Raw genomic sequence first — 22,213 nt, 5'->3', positions numbered from 1 at the left:
GCCGAGGCCACGCAGCTAGGTCATTATTATGCATCTGAGGTCGGATTTGAACCTAGGTCCTCCTGACTCCAGGACCGCTGCTTTATCCGCTGCATCACCTAGCTGACCCCTGGGCCGAGCTAATCCTATTTGACTCAGTTTCATCACCTGTGAAATGAGCCAAGAGAAGGACACATCATACAGCTTAGTGGCTAGATTGGATTTGACTGTAGGAAGATGGCTCTTCCTATTTTCAGGTAAGTGCTACGATGGAACACTAAGGAGGATACCTGCAGCCTGAAGTCGGGGCCGTGGTTGCATTTGTCCTTGTATTCTCCACTGTCACAGTAGACCTTCGATTTTTGTCGAGTGAAAAACAGGGATGATGAACCGCTGCAGATATCCTCCTTAGTCATCCATGCAGACGTTCACAGATAGACATAAAGCATAATTGTCGACGCAGTAGGAATTCATCATTGCACTTACCTTTACCCTCTCTCATGCCCTATTTGTGTCTCCATTCTTTAACTGTCCCCAGTCTGGCAGTGACGTCCTATTTCCAGCCCTGTCAGATAAAAACCTTTTTTTGTTGTTGTTTAGTCTTTGTCTTCTCCAGCTCATTTTACAGATGAGGAACCTTAGGCACATAACGTTGAGTGACTTGCCCAAGGTCATATAGCTAGTGGCTAGATTAGACTTGACTGTAGGAAGATGAGTCTTCCTATTTTCAGAACCCTGAAGACCCACACTCTGTCCACTGCACTAACCTAGCTGCCCCAGATAAAGCCGTTATGCTGACCTACCCAACATTTTTTCCCTGCCCTTCCCAACCTACTTGTCTTTCCCTGCCATTTCATTTCAATTCATCAAAGGCCCAGGCATAGTAGCAAAGTATTTAGCACATTGTGGAATTTAGAGAAATGCTTATTCCATTCCCCATCAGGAGATCATCTCTTGCATGAATCCTTCCATTACTGTTACAGCTCATATTGTCTTATCACATGTATCAGTAAGCTATTATACCCACTGACCTGTTTTTGTACACCCTCAAACTGTAAATCTTAGAAATACAGTTAAAATAAAATGACAGGAAATATAAGTTACACATGAAATTTTATTCTCCACGATTTACCATTAACCTATAGACAGATGCTATTCTGGTGATGACCACCCCAAACTGAGGGAGATCAGAAAATTTATAAGACAGCAAGGGAAGGGGAACAGAATACATGTAAAAACAGAAGACAAACAAACTTCCCTGGGGACCGTTCTATTATTTAATATCTGGGAGAATCATCCTTCTACCCTATATCTTGCCTGAGGGAGGTAACTTTATGAATTTAAATACCTGGAGTGCAGGACTGGTACTCCTTTCTTAGTCTAAGGGAGGACACAATTCTTTCCTTAATTAAAGAGGTCTGGACAGACCTTCCTTTCAAAGTCTAAAAGAGGACACTTTTCATTCCCCACAGCAATTAAGAAGATCAACTCATGACCAGGAATATAGTTGTAAAAACTTGTAGTAATTATTATTATTATTATTATCATACTTTGAAAATGTAGGAATAGATTTAAAATAAAGTTTATTGTATTTCTAAATGTAAGTACCATTAGCTGGAGTTTACACCCTAGTTTTTGCCACACAATTAAGTACTTAATTATACTTTGTCTTCTCTGGTGTTCATACACATAATAATAGCATCTTTTGCATGGATGGCACTTTATATTTGGGGGGAGGGACCAACTAGATTTCTTGAAAACCTTGCCTTAAACTTAACTAAATCACTGTGACTCTCAAAGATTGGGTAATAAGAAATCTCAGGCCAAGCCCCTTTTAATCTTTGGGCCCTGATTGGCAAAGAGAAAATATAAATAGTAACGGTTTCTGTTTTAAGCCAGATATCCTAAGATTTTCCCCCTCCCAGATTGATTTTAACTTAGGCAAAAGAGACCATTCTTTGCTGTCTGCCTTTCTTAACTTCCTTAATCACTGAATGGGCTTTGCCTCTGTCAAACTAAGACCAGTTTAGCTTAAGACCATAATCATCTTAATTTTTAACTGGTCACTGGACCCAGATGGCTGTGGAGGAGAAAGTGAGACTGGTGACTTAGCACAGCCCTCCCTAACTAATCCAATTCATTTATGGGTCATGGCAGTATCTCCTTGATGTTATGGTCCTCTTTCAGAACCAAGGATAAACCACAACACCTTATGATAAGTCACCAACTCAAGAGGCCTTGAAGTAGTTACTAGACAAAGACATGAGGAAATTACATTCTTCTGTGGGATAATAATATCCCAAGTTAAGAAGGGAGAAAAATATAGCTAAGAAAATTAAGAAAAAAGTCTTATCTCATGCATTAGAGCCAGTTTTTTTTAAAGGCTTGTCCTGTAGACTTGCAACTCATTCGGCCTTTAATTCACTTCAGCAAACACTAAGTACCTACTATTTGTAAACTTTGAGGTTTACCATAAAAAAGTAGAAGGGGAGATTATAGATTTAAAAGGGTGGTATCACAGAAAATAATTATGTTTGGGGGCAGAGCCAAGATAGCAACAAGAGAGCAACATCTCTTATAAGCTCTCTGATAAAACTTCGACACTAAGGACTCTAACTAAACTTTTGAGAGACAGAACCCACAGAGGGACCCAGAGAGGCAGTTCTCAAGGTAACCTGGAAAAGAGCAGAAAGGCTCAGCTCCCCCGGGGTGGGAGGGGCGGCCCCCCAGAGTGAAAGAGCTTCAGCCTCCCAGAGGCAGCCCCAGGGCACTGGGAGCTGGCTCACAGCAGCAGAGGAGTCTCCTGAGCTATGCCCCAGGGAGCACTGGGCACAAATTAGGGGGACCTCTGCCAACTCAGCCCTCAGGGCACACAGCAAGCAAAGTGGTCTTTCAGCAGCCCAGATCCAGGAAGAGAAGAAGGAAGAGCCGGTAAGCAGGAGCCCCCAGGGCATGAGCCCATTGAACCTAGGGAGGGGAGTGAAGAGAGAGACTGCTGAGCTCTGGCTGGGGCTCTGACCAAATTCAGATGCTGATCACAGTCTAGACCCCCCCCCATACAAGCTCAGGAAGCACCCCAAAACCAGGCCCAGGCTGGGAAAATGAGCAAGCAGAGAAATAAGAGGAACACCATTGAGAAATATTTTGCAAATGAGCCCAAGAAGGATCAAAATACTCAGTCTGAAGATGAGGAAGCACAAGCTCCTGCATCTTTAGACTCCAAGAAAAAACAGAAATTGGGCTCAGGCTATGACAGAGATCAAAAAAGACTGAAAATCAAATGAGGGAGTTAGAAGAAAAACTGGGAAAAGAAAGGAGAGAGATGCAGAAAAAACATGAAAATGAAGTCAGCAGCTTAGTCAAGGAAATCCAAAAAAATGCTGAAGAAAAAATAGCGTGCTAAAAACCAGTTTAGGTCAAATGGTTAAAACAGTTCAAAAAATTACTGAGGAGAAGAATGCTTTAAAAAGCAAAATTGGCCAGATGGAAAAAGAGATAAGAAAAAACTCTGAGGAGAACAAATCCTTCAGACAAAGAATGGAACTCAGGGAGATTGATGAATTTACAAGAAACCAGGATTTATTACTTCAAAACCAAAAAAATGGAAAATTAGAAGAAAATAATAGATATGTTTTAGAACACAGAAAAAATCCTTACTATTAAAGTTTTTTAATTCTTTAGCACCAAAAAGGAAGAAAAAAGGATAATTGTATATGAGTATGAATCCCTACTAACTACATCTTGCTTTTTAAAAGTATATATAATAACTTCATTTTTTTTTTCCAAATCTTTTCTTTTTCCTTCTGACCTCTTTTGAAGACTTTGGTGATTTTTTTTTTGAGTGGGCAACTTTATCTCTAAGTTTCCAGCCCCAGTTAAAAAAAAATTTAAGTGTCTGAGCCCAAATTTGAGTTCAGGTCCTCCTGACTCCAGGGCCAGTACTCTATCTTCTGTGCCACCTAGCTGCCCTGATATGTAGCTTTTTATCATCGTACCTTCTCAGTTTGTGACTAGTCCTTTCATTGATCAGAGTTCTTAAGTCTTTCAAACTTATTTTTCTTTACAATAGTATTGTTATTTTAGAAGTTATTCTCCAGGTTTTGCTCATTTTACTCATTTTGTAGGTTATGATATTCCATTACATACATATACCATGGTTTATCCATCCATTTCCATAATGATAGGCATATATTTTGTTTCTATTTCCTTCTTACAACAAAAATAGCTGCTATAAATATTTTTGTACATATGGACCTTTTTTTCTTTAATTTTTTGGTGGTATAAGCTTAGTAGTAGTATTGCTGGATCAAAGTGTCTTGATGAATATACTTCTAAAGTGACTTTCTACTGTGGTTGAACCATTTTATAGTTCTACCAGTAGTTTATTAGTAGTCCTCTGATTGGTCTGAAGTATAGAATCTCAGTTGTTTTGACTTAGATTTTTTAAAATATTGAGTTGGATTGATAGTTTAGATTTTTTTCCTTTGAGATTTCACTCTTCATATCCTTTGACCATTCACATGTTGGAGTATGGTTCCTCTTTGGTATTTATCTTTATCAGAGAAATTTATTGGAAGCATGTAAAGATTATTTTCCCCCTTAACTATTTACCATTTGTAGGTGCATTGATTTTGATTGTGCCAAAACTTAAATTTTTGTGTAATCAGAATTGTTTTATCTTTTGGTTTATCTCTAACTCTTCCTCTGTTCATATTTGTGAAAGTAATTTTCTTTCATACTTCCCTAACTTTTATATCTGGTTCAGTTGCCTCTCTGAAGTTTGTGATACAAGGTAATCTAAAACTCAATTTGTGCCAAACTGCTTTTCAGTTTTCCCAGCAATTATTGTCAGATAGCAAATCATTAACCTTACCAGTTGGACCCATGGCATTTTCCAAAGTGGGACGTAATAAAGCTTGTGACTTCTTAATAGTTGGTACATTTATTGCGGTTATTGATGTCTTTTGTGTTTGAAGAGGACCAACAACATCATAGGTGGTCTTAACTTGCCCATGTATTGGATTTAAGTAAGACAAAGTTGTCAGCCTCATTTTTTCTTCTAGAGTTATCAAAGTTTCATGGCCAGACAAGAGTCTGGAAGACTGGAATGTTGCCACTGACCAATTTGAAAGACAAATGGAAAAGCAGAATTGGTCCCTGACCACTTGACTAATCCCATTGCTAGAATAATGGTATGACCTGCATTTACATTGTTCAGATCCCTTTTCTTATCATCTAACCTACTCATGCAGGGCTTTTTTAAAAAAATATTATTATTATTATTATTATTTTTAAGTCATACAGACTACTTTGGCAACATGGTAATTAAAGCCTATGATCCTTTCTCCAAATAATATTTTTAAATGTGTGAATTGATAAATATAGGATTGCAAAGGAACCTACTTTTTAAATAAATATTTGTTTTCCAATTATATACCATAGTAGTTTCTACGTATAATTTTTTTGTGAGGTTTTGAATTTTACAGTATTTCCCCCACCCCCCTTCCCCCCACCCCCAACAGGAGGCATTATAATAATCTTTACGTTGAGGAATCTTTTTGAAATAGTTATAAAAATGTTTTTAAAAACAAGTTTACAGACCCCAGGTTAAGAAAAAGCAATTGTTTTTGTTTTGGTCAGACACCCTTGAAGGTCTTTCCCTCCCAGGTGATTATTTTGGTGGGGGGGTTGACTATGCAAGATTCAGTTCTTTGCTTCATATCTCCCTTAATCACCGAGAAACCCTAAGGGTCTTACCCTGTCATTTTGATTTTTTTGATCTTAGTAAAAGTCCTCATTTTTTACCTCTTTGCCTTATCTTTTTCTCACCTAACCCTAATCACTGAATGGACATTGCCTCAATCCAATTGAGACCTGTCAAATACATTAGCTTAAAAAGGCCAAGCACCTACTTTATCCAAGGCCATCTCCAGTCCTGATCCATATCTGAGCACTAGGGCTCAGGGGGCTTTGGAGGAGAAAGTGAGACTGGGGACTTTACATGGCACCTCCTAACTTAAATCCAGTTCACTTGCATATCATGGCATCATCTCTGAAGTTGTGGTCTTCCAGAACAAAGTATATGCAACAATTTTATGAGCAACTTGAATAGACAAAACAAATCAGTGAATACATGAGACAACATGAAATAGTACAACAAAGTCATAAGATAGAAAAAAATAGAAGAAAATATGAAAGGGCTAACATTTAAATTGGGATAGAAGTGCCCCCTTCAGAATCTTAATGTCTTCAAAAAATACTAAGCAAATAAAAACAATGGGAATATGGTGATGGGTTTTCAGGTTTTTTAAGAAGGGAAATAGTAAAGTAAAAGAAATGCTCTAGGGTAAAAAGAGTATTAAAAAGGTGAAGTTCCTCATTTTTCATGTTAGAGCACATGAGAAGAAATACATGAAGGGAAGGTGGGTCATGAGGGCAGCAGAAGTATCTTTTGTCAGAAATAGACAAGGTTAAACTCAAATATACAAAATTGTTGAGAAAAGATCACACTTAATCTTAAGAAGTGAAGGTAGAGAGGGAATGGGGGGAAGGAAGAATTATACTGAGCAGAAAATAACATCTTAAATTGCCTCTTAGACTTTTGGGGATGACTGATCAAATTGAGGTCTATATAGTAATGCAATATTATTATGTCATAAGAAATTATGAAAGATAATTTTTATCTTGATTATCATGAATTAATTCATTGTGAGGGAAGTAGAACTAAGAAAAAAATTTTGTAAGAATATTGATGTTGTAAAGAAATAAGTTAATCAAAGTAGCCACCAACCATCTTTCCAGATCTACATGTTTACCTACCTCTTGCCAGAAAGATAAAAACATAAGGTGCAAAAAAAGAAAAACATGTTTTTGGATTTCTTTTCTTTTTTTTTAGGGGTAGAAGGGAAAGAGGAACTTGGTAATATTGATGTCCAAAAAGGGGGGGCCCTTGAGACATTTTTAAGGCTACAGAGGAGAATAGAAGGAAGTACAGGAGGAAGTATAGATAAGCAGGGCAGTAACATGTGGAATTTTTTTTTCAATGCCTTAAAAGAAGTGTGAGTTGGATATTCATAGTTTCATATAGAATTGTGTTCTGTATACATGAAAATGTATTTTTTTATGTTTGTGTTCAAATTTTTTTTAAAGTTGCCTAAGAAATATTCAGTTGGAGTTGGATCATTGGTAGTTGATACAGAACTAGAACGTAAGAAAGAAACTAGGAGGGCAGCTAGGTGGCACAGTGGATAGAGCACCAGCCCTGGGGTCAGGAGGATCTGAGTTAAAAAGTGACTTCAGACACTTAATAATTGCCTAGCTGTGTGACCTTGTGCAAGTCACTTAACCACATTGCCTTTAATTTTAAAAAGTAAAAAAAAATGAAAGAAATAAGGACTGAATATAGGTATGCCATTTGTATATAGATGTAGTTGTACTTTAATTTTTAAGTTTTTTTGGTTGTCTGAGATAGATTGCTGTCTGCCTTTATTTCAACTGAAACAGCTTTTGTTTCAATCCCTTTTAACTGTAAAGCTTTTGTATTTTTTTAATTCATATATAACATTCATCCATATATCATCTTATGTTTCCTGTAAACAACATTTGATATTCTTCTGTCTAATCCTACTATATTCTTCAGTTGTAGGAACAGTTAATCCCATTTTCAGTTAGCATCATTAATTGTTTATTTCTCTCTCCCATCATATTCTCTAGAAAAGAGTATGGTCCACACCAATGCTCTTATATCTCACTCCCTTCTCCCATTTCTTTCTGTTTCCCGTTGAAAAGTATTTCTGCACCCAATTCTATATATTCTTCCCTCTATTAGCCATTTCATATTGAAGGTAAGGTTCACATTGTCACTTTCCCATATTAGAAAGTAAAGAGTTTCTCTTCATTTAGTCTTTTTTTTTATGTTTAAATTTTTTTTGCAAGGCAAATGGGGTTAAGGTAGCTAGCCCAAGGCCACACAGCTAGACCAGATTTGAACCCAGGTACTCCTGACTCCAGGCCCAGTGCTTTATCCACTGCGCCACCTAGCCGCCCCTCTTCATTTAGTTTTTACGATTACTCACTTATATAAACCTTTCTATATTTTTCAATAAAGAACTGAAGAGTGCATCAGGCATGGGCAGACCTTGGTTCAGTCCTCACATTAAAGGACTGCATTTGGCTACTCTTATTCCCCTCTGCCTCTCTTTGTTGACCAGGTTGGAAAAAAGACTCGCTGTGATTTTTTTGTTGTTGTTCTCTTGGGTTCCTAGTCAAGAATCATGTCTAAAAATACTTCCTCCCTGTCATGGCTAATCATTTCCTACTATTCTGCCATTTTGTCTGTTCTCCAATAGATCTAATAATTGAAACTGGAAGCTGATGAGATCTCTTAAGAGAAGTAGTGTGGAGGAAGAAGCAACCCTAGGGTGCCTCATATTGAAAAGTAATACATGGGTAGTGACTTTTGTCCATGAGTACCTTTTCCCTCCTTTGTGTCTAACATCAGCACCTGCTGTTCCTTTCCTCTCAGTTTCTGATAATTAGGCGATCCTTCTCCTTGCCAAAGATAGTTCCTTTACATCTCCCTTTGAATCCACCCCTCTCGCCCAACACTTCTACCATCCTCTCAAACAATTGTCTTATGTCTCCTCTCCTTTTTCAGCTGAATACCTGGAAAACATCATTTACACTCATTGCTTCCACTTCTTACCTCCCAACTACTCCCCCATCCTTTGCCGTCTGACCACAAACTTCATCGAAACCACCATCTCCAGTTTCCATCAGTCTCTTAATTGGCATATCCGAAGATCTATTTTCTCAACCCTGCTCCATCTAGACCTCTACTGCTTTTGACCCAGTTGACCCACCACTACCATCCTAATCCTTCCTGAGCACTCCTTCTTGGACTTTCCCTCATAGTATTCTCCCACCTGACCCTCCTCTATTTCTTTTGCTCTTTCATCATCCCTCACATACCACCCCTAATTGGGTATTCCCCAGGGCCCTAGTTTTTCTCTACCATTTGTGATCTTATTAGCTCTAAGAGTTTTGTTGTCATTCCTATGCAGCTAACTCTCATATCAATATTTTCAACTTTGCCTCTTCCCTGAGCATCAGTCCTACAATATCAGTCACCTCTTGGACATTTCAAACTGTATATCCATCCTATGGACTGCCTAAATATAGCATGTCCAAAATGAGACACATCATCTTTCTTGTAAAGTTCATTTTTTTGTTAGGGTGTCACTATTTTAATAATAGTTTAGATTTTTAACCTAGGTATTATCCTTACCTTCTCACTTTCCTTTGTCCCACATAGACAACCTATTGCCAAAACTTGCTTTTTTTTCCCTTCCATTGAATTTCTCCTCTCAGATTCCTTCTCTGTACTCACATAACCACCACCACCACCACAGTTTGGGCTCTTTATCACCTTTACCCTAGGTTATTATAGGGTCATCTGATAGGACTTATTATTGCCTCAGATCTTTGCCCACTCCAGGCCATTTTCCACACAACTGCCAAGGTAATTTTCTTAAAATACAGATCTGGCCATGCTCTTCCTGACTCATTTCAACTCTGTTGCCTTGGGATCAAATATAAATTTGGTTTAGCTTTTGAAGCCCTTCACAGACTCAGCCAGTTTTCCCAGACTTCTCACCTGCAGTCTGCCATCCAGTCAAGCTGTCCTTTTCTCTGTCCCTCACACTCATGTTATCTCCTCTTTGTATGTCTTTGCAGGAGTCCATTCTCCATGTCTAAAAAGTACTTCCTCCCTGTCATGGCTAAAGCACCACCTTCTTTTTCTTTGGACATCTCCTCACCTGGTGGTGCCCTTCCTCTCTTGTAACTACCTTATATTTAACTACCTTTTATTTTCTGTGATCTGTATATATTTATATGTCTCCCCTTGAAAGCATGTAAGCTTTTCAAGAACAGGAATAGTTTCATTTTTTGTATTTGTTTTCTGTGCTTGAGTCTTTTTTAAGTAAGCAGTTAATAAATGATTGCTGATTGATTCAGCAGAGGGGAGAGGCTGGGCAGGTAGGAGGAATCAGGAGCTGTATTTTGAAAGACTCTTTGGGTCCACTGTATTGAATGCTACAGAGGGGTCAAGAAAGTGAAAGACTGAGGAAAAAAGCCATGCAATTGATTTAACAGATTGGTATCCTTGGAGAATTCAATTTCAGTTAAATAATTTAAAACTATGAAAATTACAGTGTAGTTGTAGGAGGTCAAAGGGGTGCCAGAATATGTACTTCAAGGGCTGGGAACTAATGTCAGAATAGCTCAGTTTCTGCTCTGAAATTTTCTAACAGCTGTGGAGAATAAGTTTGTTCTATTTTTAAAAGGACAGAAGAAATATTTGAGAAAGGTGCTTAGAGAAGAAATATCTAAGCAAGTTTCTTTTAATTACCTTTCTCACCTGAGTGAAGGTACTATTAAAATAATAAAATTATAAAACATGAAATCAGACTTAACTTACAATTTAATCTTTAAATTTAACTCTTGCAAAGGATCTGCTACTATTGCCTGTGAGAGGCAAATCTGAAAACATACATTGTCAGGGACCTTGATGTAAAATCATTATGTTGTACCCTAATAGACTAATTAGCCAAATTTTGTGTTATCTATAGTAAATATATTTTGTCTTTTGATCTGAAACAGTTGATACATATAAGCCACATCATCTGCTGAGCCAACCCGGGGAACTGAGGCGTGAATATGAAGAAGAAATTAGCAAAGTAGGTACAAACGTTTATTCCTTCACTTTTTAAATAATGCCTGTGTTATATGCTTATGCTTTTTAACATTCTGTAGGGCTGCTGGATGACACAGTAAATGATGTGCCAGGCCTGGAGTCAGGGAGACCCATTCATCTTCCTGAGCCAGGCACTTCTGTCATTTAACCCTGTTTGCCTCAGTTTCCTCATCTGTAAAAAGTGCTGTAAAAGAAAATGGCAAACCACTCCAGTTTCTTTGCTAAGAAAACTCCATATAGGCTTATTGAAGAACTGAACAACAATATACTTTATAATGCTGGTATGTAGAAATAAAACAATTGCTTTTAAAAATATATCCAAGGTAACTGGTATTGATGTGCCCAAAACAATACAGAATTAGGCTAAGGAGAGGTCCAAAGATTTATTTTTCAGTTTCTCATTACCTTAAGCGAATCATGGAGTAGGGTAAAGAAGAGAAGTTATCTTGCCTGATCTATTTAAGCAGAAGATAGATCTTTTCCAGTCCCATCAAGATATTTTTCTTCTTTAGTTATACGTGTTTCTTCTCCAGCTCATTTTTTTATAGATGAAGAAACTGAAGCAAACAGGGTGGGGACTTTCCCAGGACTTTTCCTTGGAAAAGTCTGAGGCCAGATTTGATCACAGGAACATGAGTCTTTCTGACTTCAGGATTGGTTCTGTGCTCTTTTGTGCCATATAGCTGCCCCTGGATTTATGCTTCTGAAGTCTTAATGAGGACCTTTTCTAGAGAGGCAGTTAAAGATATTTGTGCTAAAATTTCAAGCTGTTTTCTATGTTATTGAAAGTTTTGAAGTTGTTATTACACACTTACTTGGTTGTGGTCTTTATTCAGAAGTTCTGGACTCTTTGGTGTGGTGTTTTTTTGGTTTGGTTGGTTTTTGGTTGTTTTGCATTTTAGTATCCAATATTTTTTTTAATCTTTTTATGTTTTTACAGGATAACTATGATTGTTTAGGTCATTTACTCTGACTTGATTTAGCTTCAAGTGTTCCATTTAATTATTTTGTGTGGCATATTTGTTCATATCTTTAGAGAAAGTCTCCATTTTTCTGACTTTAAAAATTTTATATTGAAAGGATCCATTTCTGATCTAATTTATTCATTTTTGAATTTTCACTTTTTTAATTTTCATTTTAAAGACAGCTAGTGGTACAGTGGCTAGAGCATTGGGCCTCGATTCAGAAGATCTGGGTACATGACCTTGGGTAAACAATTTAGGCTCTTATTTGCATCAGTTCCCTTATCAGTAAAATGAAATTAATATCAACATCCATCTCCTAGAATTATTTTTGTTATGTTTTATGTATCACTTATTTTTAGCATTCTTTCAAATTTTGAGCTCCCAATTCTTTCCTCCACCCATTCCTAAGACGAAGCAATATGATATCAATTATATATGTGAAATCATGCAAAACATTCCTATGTTAGCCATGTTGTAAACCTCCCTCCCACCCCAAAAAAACAGTAAAGTTCAACTTGTACAGAGTTGGGGGGCAGCTAAGTAGCACAGTGGATGCACTGGCCCTGGAGTCAGGAGGACCTGAGTTCAAATGTGGCCTCTGACACTTAATAATTACCTAGCTGTGTGGCCTTGGGCAAGCCACTTAACCCCATTGCCTTGCAAAAATTCAAAAAAAAATTGTACAGAGTTCATCTATTCTCTCTCTCTCTCTCTCTCTCTCTCTCTGGAGGTGGTGTAGAGTATTTTCCATCATGAATCCTTCAAAACTGTCCTGAATTATTATGAACACAAATGAAACATTTGTAGAAAGCGCTTAGCACAGTGCCTAACCAAGAGTAGACTCTACATAAATGCTTGTTTCCTTCCCCCCACCCTCCCATCTGGTGTTTCTTCTTACTACATAACTTTGTGGGGGGAATTGATAGGATTCTGTCTTTACTTGGGGACTACTTCGGTTTATTTAATAAAGTTAGTTTTATATTCCCTGTAAAGTTTTATGCATTCTTGAGATCCTCAGTTGATTTATCTGGACTTTTATTGAGACTTTTTCTTGTAAGTGGTGTTTTAGCCTTTTTCTGTGTCCCCTTCTCACTTACTTTTGGGCTCCTCCCTCTTAGCTGGTGAGGAGCCTTGCAAGGCTTCCCTCTGTTCCTCTTCATGTCTTCATCATTCCCTCTACCTTTTTGTAGTTTCCTAGGCTATTTTTATTGCTCTGACTTCACTTTCCTCCCTTCCTATTCTTGATCTTATAGAGAGCTAGTTCAATATTGCACTTATCTACTCTCAAAGTCCTTGCCTTGTTGACCTTATGATACTTTGCCAAACCTCAGCTGCCTGTAGATAGCCACATAACACTCAAGCTGTCCATCTAATATTTATTCTAGCTACCTAGCCAGACCCCCTTGTTTACTTGTATTACTTGTCTTTGATTTTTAGGCTATTTATCATGCACAAATCAGCTTAGTAATTTTCAGGTGCCTACTTAACCCTAACACAGAAGACTTACATGAACAGAGACAGGACATTTATAAAACAACAGTAATATAGAAAAACTTAAAAAGATTTATTAACTGACTTACCATGATTTTAGAGGATCCACTACCCAAATTCTAATAAAGATGGTAGACTAAAGGTGCAACATGAAAGATAAATTTTTCAGGCACTGACAATGTGTAAATTTGTTTTGATGTAGAAAATTTATCTCTGCAAGTATGTCTTTCCATTGTATTTTTATTAGAGATCACTGAAATAAGGAGTTTATACAAATAAGAAAAACCAGAAAACAGATAAGTAGCTGCTGATAATCTTGTCAGTGAACTATGAATTCTTAAATTCTTTAAACTCTTAAAATTGGTCCCTGAATCCCTTGTAACATTATCTCTTCTAGCATTCACTTCTTGTAAACACATTTAATAAGGTGATTAAATTCTCTTAGTTATTTCCTCATACAGTACTTTAGATTCTGAAGTGATGTCCAAATGTTGTTTCTCTCATTGTACGGATAAGAATAGGTGGATTGTAATAGAAACACTTGCAGACATTTAGAATTTCAGGTTTTTGGCCGTCTCCGGGTTTCTTCTGCAAAGGATGACTGATTAGTTGGCCAGATTTTATACCCAGCATTTTTGACAGATTGATTTTCCCCATGATTTCTTTTTGCCTTTATGCTGAGCTATACTGTGCATCCTGTCTTTCCAACAAGAAGGCTTAGGTTCTCTTCTCCAAGAAACACAAATTTCTTTATTCTTGTTCACTTCCCATTTTTTAGAATTGATGACTGGGTTTAGATAGTGACTCTGATTGTGTACAAGTGTGTTATCTTTATTCTTTCTCATGTTAGTATTGATTTTAATCTTTGTTCTAAAAAGTCAGTGATTTGACTGTATATGGATGTTGATTCTAAAATAACCACCACCTGTTAAGGTGTAGTCACTTTGATATTTCTCAACTGTTAGGTGAGTCTCAGTGATTAGACATTAATTACTTGCTCTGTGCTGGGTCTCTGCTAGGAGGCAGGGCTCCCCACCTCTCATTCTGATGGGGAAGATACAATGCAAGAGAAAATCAACGTACAAGATGGAGTGTAAATAGAAGGGAGGCCTCCTGAGAGAGCTCAAAGATGGGAGCACAGTCTTAAAGGAACACAGGAGGGAGGGCCTTCTCTGCATGGAGAGCAGTAGCTACCTGGAGGGGACCAGGACATTGGACAGGTAAAAAGGGGCCCCAGAAGGACTCTGAATGCATCACAGCATTTGGTATTGGATTCTGGAGTTGAGGTGAGGGCATGACATGGTCTTACCTGCGATGGAGGAAAATCATTTTGGCAGCTGAGGAAAGGATGAATTAAGTAGCATGTGAAATTTGTAATGTCTTTTCGACTTCCAGTTAGTGTGCAGAATCATGAGACTAAAGCTTAGTAGAACTTAAGATCTAGATAGATTGATCTGTCTATCCCCCTTCTCTATGGGGAGGCAAATGAGATCACCAAGTGGGAGGAGAGAAGGCCCAGGACAGAGCCTTGTGGGTGCTTAAGAGATTCAGAAGAAAAGTGAGGGGAGCTTATCCAGCAGGAGAACTGGGGGGGGGGGGGGGAGAGCAGTATTACCAAACTCCACATCTTTCTGTTTCTGAACAATGTGTCAATGATATGGAAGTGTTAGGAGCTACAAAAAAGTCTAGCTCTGGTCCCACAGCTAGGCAATTATTAAGTGTCTGAGACCGGATTTGAACCTAGGTACTCCTGACTCCAGGGCTGGTGCTTTATCCACTATGCCACCTAGCTGCCCCCTGAACTTCTCGTTACTTCATTGTCCCAACTGTTGCCATATAATCTATAATTAAATTTCTAATGAGCTATATATTAACATCATGAACTCTGGAAGGTAAGAAGTCATGTGACCTGTGAAATTACTGCCTTTTAAGATCAACAATTACCCTATTTACTCTTATAAGATAATTTGTGAGCTGCTCTTCTATTTAGTTACAGATTATTTTTCTTCTGTTTTCATTTAAAGCATAACATCAATACAATTATAGACTGGCTACTCCAGTATGAATTCATTAATTGTTGTACAGTGATCACAATTCCAACAATTAAACTGCTTGTTTAGATTTAAGAACAGAGATCTTATCATCTGCTGTCCCCTTCCCCCCCCCCCCACTTTATCAGCTTGAGGAAATAGAAGGGGACTCAGTAAAGTTTCAAGGCCTCCAGTCTTTTATATACTTACCTGTAATATAGGTGACCATGCCCCTTCATCTTCAGTGACCAACCAATGAGCTTCTCCATACTTACTTTGAGCTATATGGTTCTTAAATAGAAGAAGCAGTCTGTGTCTCCAGGATCATACTTCAGATGTGTAACAAAAATGTCATTACATCAAGATAGAAGTGTTTTGATCATTCTGATTTGGTATTCAAAATTGGTATTTTAGTTGTAATCTAACCTGCCATTTTGGAAATTAATTTATAAAAGTGTATATAATTTTTCAAAGCCTTAGTAAATTTTTAGTTATGATAAGGTCTCTTAAGGTTTGTGTGAACTTACTTAAAATAAATATTTTGGTAACATTTCATTATAATTTATTTCCTCTGTAATCCAATGTATTTTATGTCATGTATTTTTACTAAACTGCCAGATGGAATCTGTGTAGAAAAATGGTTAAGAATCCTTGAATTAGGTATTTTATTAGAGCATTTTCTAAGAGCAGCTGGTTTTTTTGGTAAGAGAGTCTAGAAACAGATTTTATTAAATTTTCAAGGGGTATAGTAAGTTTTAAAGCAGAGTTGTTGGCATCTTGAAAAACTCAAGTGAGACAAAACCAGATTGAAATCTAATTGAGAACTGTTTAACAAAACAAATAAAAATACAAAACAGCATAGACATTGTTCATTTGTGCTTTCCTAAATCAGGATATGGACTGTAAGGATCTATTTGTACTTGAGATTGACACCATTGCTTTAAAGCAATTTTAGGATGTTTTAAGAATTAACTTTCTTTTACTACCAGCTAATTTTTAAAAAATTAGCCAAGTAAAGGATCATGTAGAGTGAAATATCAATGATCACAAAATGTCCTTAAAGGTGAATTGACTGAAAACATGAAAACATCTGGTTATCTATAAAAAGTTCAATTCAACAGATATTTGAGCTACCCAAACATATATATATTCAAAACCCCTAGGCTTGGGTATTAATCTATACAGATGGTGAAGGGAAATGTCAAGTAATAATATAATTAAATTTTATTCTACCCAGTTCTTTTCTCTGACTCCTTTGTCATTTTTTTCCCCTTTATTCCTTCTTCCCCCAGATATATCCAGAAGATGTAATTTTGGATATTTTAAAATTGTGTTTTAAAATTTGGCATTTTAAAATTGTATTACTTTTTTTAATTGTAACAAATGTCCCTAATATCTGTAGTAGTCTGTTGATAGTCTGATTTTCTACTTTTTTTTTTTAAGGTGGAGGCTGAACGGAGGGCCTATGAAGAAGAAGAAAGCAAAGCAAGTGAAGAATACATTCAGAAATTATTAGCAGAGGAGGAAGAAGAGCAAAGGAGAGCAAAAGAGAAGCAACGAGAAATGGAAGAACAGCTGAAAAGAGATGAAGAACTGGCCAGAGAAATCAGTATCAATCTTGTAAGTCCAAATTTGGTATTGAAAGTCCCCCCCCTCCCCCATAATTTTACTAGTCAAGAAACCTAGATAAATGAGGAAATACTTCAAGTCTGTTCAGTATATATAAACACTGGTATACTGCTTGACAAAGGGAAGCAATTTAAATTCAGGTTTTATTTGCCTCATAGTTTAAATGTATATATATTTTATCTTTTATTATTTGATGGTTTAAATTAAAATTTGTGAAATGAACATTGTAACAGTTTAAAATCATCTAGACTTTATTGCTTTGAGGCAGTGAAGAAGGTGAGATGTATCACTAAATAGAATCATAACATTTTAGAATTGGAAAGTGCCTTGAATATCCAGTCAAAACTTTTCATTTTTATAGCTTGGGGTTAAGTAGTTTGCCGAAGCTTACACACAATGTATTAGTCAGAATGAGGATTAAACATTTCAGATCTTCTCAATCCTAAATTAGTACTTTTCTCACTTCATGTTCTTAGAACTTGAATCTTACAAAATAAGTATAAAATTACAGTGTCCAATAAGCTGAAATCATGTTTTACTATATTTTTAGTATAGTCACAAAGTATAATCTAGATAAAGTGGGGGGGGGAGCTCATTTGGGTCACGTTCTGTCCTATTTTCCTTGTCTCTTCAGACACTTTTTCTGACCCTTTATTATCTATTCACTTAGATTAAAGTAGTTGCCATATTGATGACTTGATTAAATAAAATAGGAATTCAGCTTTCTATTACAGAAACAATTGGATTTGTTTTTCTTTGTTCTGAAGAATTTAGAAGTAATTGCAAAATTTTTATCCTAAAATACTATAACATTTGGCTGTACAAAAATATTGGAGTGTTAAGAGCTGAAAGAGACTTTTATTAATACATCTGTTTAGTCCAACATCCTGAGATTCTTGTACTGATATACAATAAAATTGCTGTGTATCAATTCAGATTCATTAGGGATAACAGGCATGAATGAAATGTTCTTGATAAGTTGAACTTTAAAGGTTGTTTTACCAATAAATACACAAAAGGTTGGAATTTATAGATTATTTTTTAATTGATAAACTTTGTCTTACTTCAGCTAATAAAGACTCAAACCACAAAGTATACTTTCAAAAAAACCCATTAAAGTTCTACAAAATAGATCTATTTACTGTTGGATTTCATTTAGAGAAACCTAATTTCAAGTTTCTATGCTATCTAAGCAATTCTTAAATGTCAGGCACCCCACTGAAGAGCCCTGAGACAGGGGAAATACATAATAAGTTATAAATTGTAGTATCTTTTGAAGTAGTTTCTCTGCAATAGTGTTTACATTGTTTTATCAGACAGGTTTAATGTTTGATTTAATGTTTCAGATTTCTGGTAAGAGCAAACTGGCAATGCAGAGTGGTACCTTAGGTGCCTAGATCACCAAGAGGACAGACTTGAACTCAGCTCTTTCTTACATAGTCTCCATCGACTATGCCATACTATTTTCCTTTCCACTATTAATTTCCTTAAAGTTTTTGATAGAGATTATTGAGTTTTATTTATAGATGTAACCATGTAATAGCTATCTCTGATGTTCTTGAATATTTTCTTGTGTTCAAGAACAAACTGAGTGAGATAAGTGTCTTGAGCTCTCCTTCAAATGTTAAGCAGTCTTCTCCAGTCACCAACAAGTCACAAAAGAAGATTAAGAACAAGTTAAGCAACGTTGTTGGAAGTATTCAAAAGTAAGTCACTGACTCTGTTAAATAAGTATTTAAAGAACTGCTATATTCCTGTTGTTGTATAATGTGCCTTTTTACTTCTACCAAAGTTCCTCACCTGGGGTCTGTAGACTTTTTTTTGGTTTGTTTTGTAAGGCAGTAGGGTTAATGTGACTTGCCCAAGGACACAACTAGTAAGTATCAGGTGTTTGAAGCTGGATTTGAACTCAAGTTCTCTTGATTCCAGGGCTGGTATTCTATCCACTGTGCCACCTAGCTTCCCCTAGCTCTATGGTCTTTTAAAAATAGTTTCATTATTGTCTTTCAATGTAATTGGTTTTCTTTGTAATCCTATGTATTTTATTTTATATTTTTAAAAACATTCTGAGTCCATGGGGAGCAGCCTCTGAAATCCATAGGTTTTAGTAGACTTCAGAAGGGTCCATGATTCAAAAGACTAAAAACTTTATTGTGTACCACTGCTAGTCAAAATTTGATGCAAGGACACTATTATAATTTTCCAGGTGATCTGGTGTTGATTTGTAATGCAAAGAACAGAAGTTCTAGTGTTTAAAATATTTGCCTTATTTAACATTTTTCATTTTATTTATAAATGTATTTTTTATTATTGTTATATAATATCCAATACTTTCTGTTGATGTATTTTGACTGATGAATATTTGTCAGGAGTCTATATTTTAAAGTTGGTATTCTGAAGTAACAAGTCAGATTTGTGGCCTGTACAACTCCTATATACAAGAGAGTGGTGTTCTTAGTCAGTTTGCAGCCCACATACACATGAACAGGTAGATGGTGCAATGAATAGTGTTTCAGGTCTGGAATTAGGAGGACTTATCTGAGTTCAGACCAACCTTAGACACTTACTAGCTATGTGACTCTGGGCAAGTCACTTAACCCTATTTGGCTTCAATTTCATATCTTTGCCAAAAAAACCTCAAATGGGGTCATGAAGGGTTGGATGTGACTGAAAATCAACTGACTGAATATAGTTCACAAAGATCAGCTTCTATTTAAAGTTGACATTGTTCAGAAGATTTTTTTTTCTTTTTTATTCTCATTTTGTACAAATTTTTTTTACATTAATAAAATATTCTTGTTTACAAGTAAACAAAATACCCCTCCTCCCCCATGAATATAGATAGACTTGCTTGGGTGAAAAAAGTAAAGGGGAGAGAAAAAAAAATTAAAATTAAAAAAAATAGTAATAATTGTAGGTATGGCGAGGTGGCGCAATGGACAAAGCACCAGCCCTGGAACCACGAGCACCTGAGCCCATATCCAGCATCGTAAACCCAACCATCACCCAGCCATGTGACATGCAAGCCACCCGATCCCCACTGCCCTGCAAAAACCAAAAAGAAGAAAAAAAAGACCCAAAATAAAACAAAATAGCAATGATAGTAGGGGTGGCTGGGTGGCAGACAGAGCATTGGCCCTTGAGCCAGGAGCACCTGGGTCCAAATCCGGCCCCAGACACCCAAAGATCACCCTGCTATGCAGCCCCAGGCAGGCCATCCAGCCCCACTTGCCCTGCACCCTTCCCCAAATAATAATAACAGAAAATGTGCTTGAGTCTTTGTTCCAACAACACCAACTCTGTCATGGGTGGATCTCATTCATTATGATAAGTCCATCACAGAAGTTACTTCCATATTTTTCCACCATTGCCATTGCTGATTGCAACTCCCTCCTTTCTTATTTCTCCACTACCATATACTCTATTTTCTCTCTCCTTTCATTCTGACTCTGCTGTAGGGTTGTTGACTGGCTCAGCAGACAGATCCCTAGTCCTGGGGCCAAGAAGCCCTGAGCCCCCATACCACCCCTTAGGCCCAGAATCCACCTGGCCCTATGGTCCTGGACAGGCCTTCCAATCCCAGCCCCTTGCATGAAGTAAGAAAGAAAATGTGTTATATCTGAACACTGTCCCCCCATGGTCCATCCTCTCCTCCTTTATTCACATCCCCACCCCTTCCCCCTGCTCCCCCCTCCTTCTTACTCCAGATGTCTATACCCCCATTGAGTATATATGCTGTTTCCTCTCCTAGCTATCTCTGATGAGAGCAAAGGTTCCCTCATTCCCCCTTGCCTCCCCCCTTCCATATCATTGCAATAGCTCATTGTAATAAAAAAAAAAATTTATGTTAAATATCTTGGACTATTCCCCCTCTCCTTTTATCTTCGAATTCAGCTTTCTCCTGTGCTTCAACTATAAAAGCTCTCTCTACCTGCTCTATTAACTGAGGTTCATATGAGTATTATCAGTGTCATTTTTCTATGCATGAATACATGCAGTTCATCCTCATTAAGTCCCTCATATTTCCCCCCCTCTCCTCCAATCTCTATGCTTCACCTGAGTCCTGTATCTGAAGATCAAACCTTCTGTTCAGCTCTGGCTATTCCAAAAGGAACATTTGAAATTCCCCTGGTTCATTGAAAGTCCATCTTTTTCCCTGGAAGAGGACATTCAGCCTTGCTGGGTAGTTCATTCTTGGCTGCATTCTAAGCTCTTTTGCCTTCCGGTATATTGTATTCCAAGCCCTACGAGCTTCCAATGTACTTGCTGCTAAGTTCTGTGTGATCCTGACTGCAACTCCACGATATTTGAACTGTGTCTTTCTGGCTGCTTGTAATATTTTCTCTTTGACTTGGGAGTTCTGGAACTTGGCTATAATATTCCTAGGGGTTGGTTTTTTGGGATCTCTTTCTCTGGGGGATCAGTGGATTCTCTCCATTTCTATTTTGTCCTCTGCTTCTAGAATATCAGGGCAATTTTCCTGTAGTAATTCTTTGAAAATGATGTCAAGGCTCTTTTCCTGATCATGACTTTCAGGTATTCCAATAATTTTTAAATTATCTTTTCTAAGTCTGTTTTCCATATCAGTTGTTTTTTCTATGAGATATTTCATATTTTCTTCTAATTTTTCATTTTTTTTTGTTTTGAAGTATTGATTCCTGATTTCTGGTAAATTCATCTATCTCCCTGAATTTTATTCTTTGTCTGAAGGATTTGTTCTCCTTAGAGAGTTTTCTTATCTCTTTTTCCATCTGGCCAATTTTGCTTTTTAAAGCATTCTTCTCCTCAATAACTTTTTTGAACTGTTTTATCCATTTGACCTAAGCTGGTTTTTAGCATGCTATTTTCTTCAGCATTTTTTTGGATTTCCTTGACTAAGCTGCTGACTTCATTTTCATGTTTTTCCTGCACCTCTCTCCTTTCTTTTCCCAGTTTTTCTTCCAACTCCCTCATTTGATTTTCAAAGTCTTTTTTGAGCTTTATCATAGCCTGAGCCCAATTTCTGTTTTTCTTGGAGCCTTTAGATGCAGGAGCTTGTGCTTCCTCATCTTCAGACTGAGTATTTTGATCCTTCTTGGGCTCATTTGCAAAATATTTCTCAATAGTCTTCCTTTTGTTTCTCTGCTTGTTCATCTTCCCAGCCTGGGCCTGGTTTGGGGTGCTTCCTCAGCTTTTGGGACATTCCCACAAGGGTCTCACTGTGTGAGCCTCTGTCCTCCCTCCTGGTCTGTGAATGACCATAAGCACCCCCTCTGCCATGGAGTTGAGGTGGGGGGACCCTGCTGTTCTGTGGGGGGGCCTTAGGATCTGAATGTGGTCAGAGCCCCAGAGTCCTGTTCCAGGGGCAGAGGACTGAGCTTGCG

General features: G+C 37.3%; 1 protein-coding gene across 2 annotated transcripts in view; it reads left to right on the top strand.

Moving 5' to 3' along the window:
- The first annotated feature begins 6 nt into the window (after window positions 1-6).
- RNF168 (ring finger protein 168) overlaps window positions 7-22,213 on the top strand; it is a 40,395-nt gene continuing 18,188 nt past the window's right edge. Inside the window, exons 1-4 of one of the 2 annotated variants that reach the window (XM_074214777.1) lie at window positions 7-236; window positions 10,642-10,718; window positions 16,665-16,841; window positions 18,432-18,556. In XM_074214777.1, the coding sequence (XP_074070878.1) occupies window positions 155-236; window positions 10,642-10,718; window positions 16,665-16,841; window positions 18,432-18,556 (461 nt within the window). In that variant the 5' untranslated portion in view covers window positions 7-154. The remainder of the gene's footprint in view (window positions 237-10,641; window positions 10,719-16,664; window positions 16,842-18,431; window positions 18,557-22,213) is intronic. The other variant, XM_074214776.1, reaches the window with a different exon arrangement.

Source organism: Macrotis lagotis, chromosome 1, assembly GCF_037893015.1.
Source record: "Macrotis lagotis isolate mMagLag1 chromosome 1, bilby.v1.9.chrom.fasta, whole genome shotgun sequence".
NCBI classification, from domain to species: domain Eukaryota; kingdom Metazoa; phylum Chordata; class Mammalia; order Peramelemorphia; family Peramelidae; genus Macrotis; species Macrotis lagotis.
The sequence above is the reverse complement of the archived record's forward strand: the minus strand, read 5'-3'. Positions and strand labels throughout refer to the sequence as shown.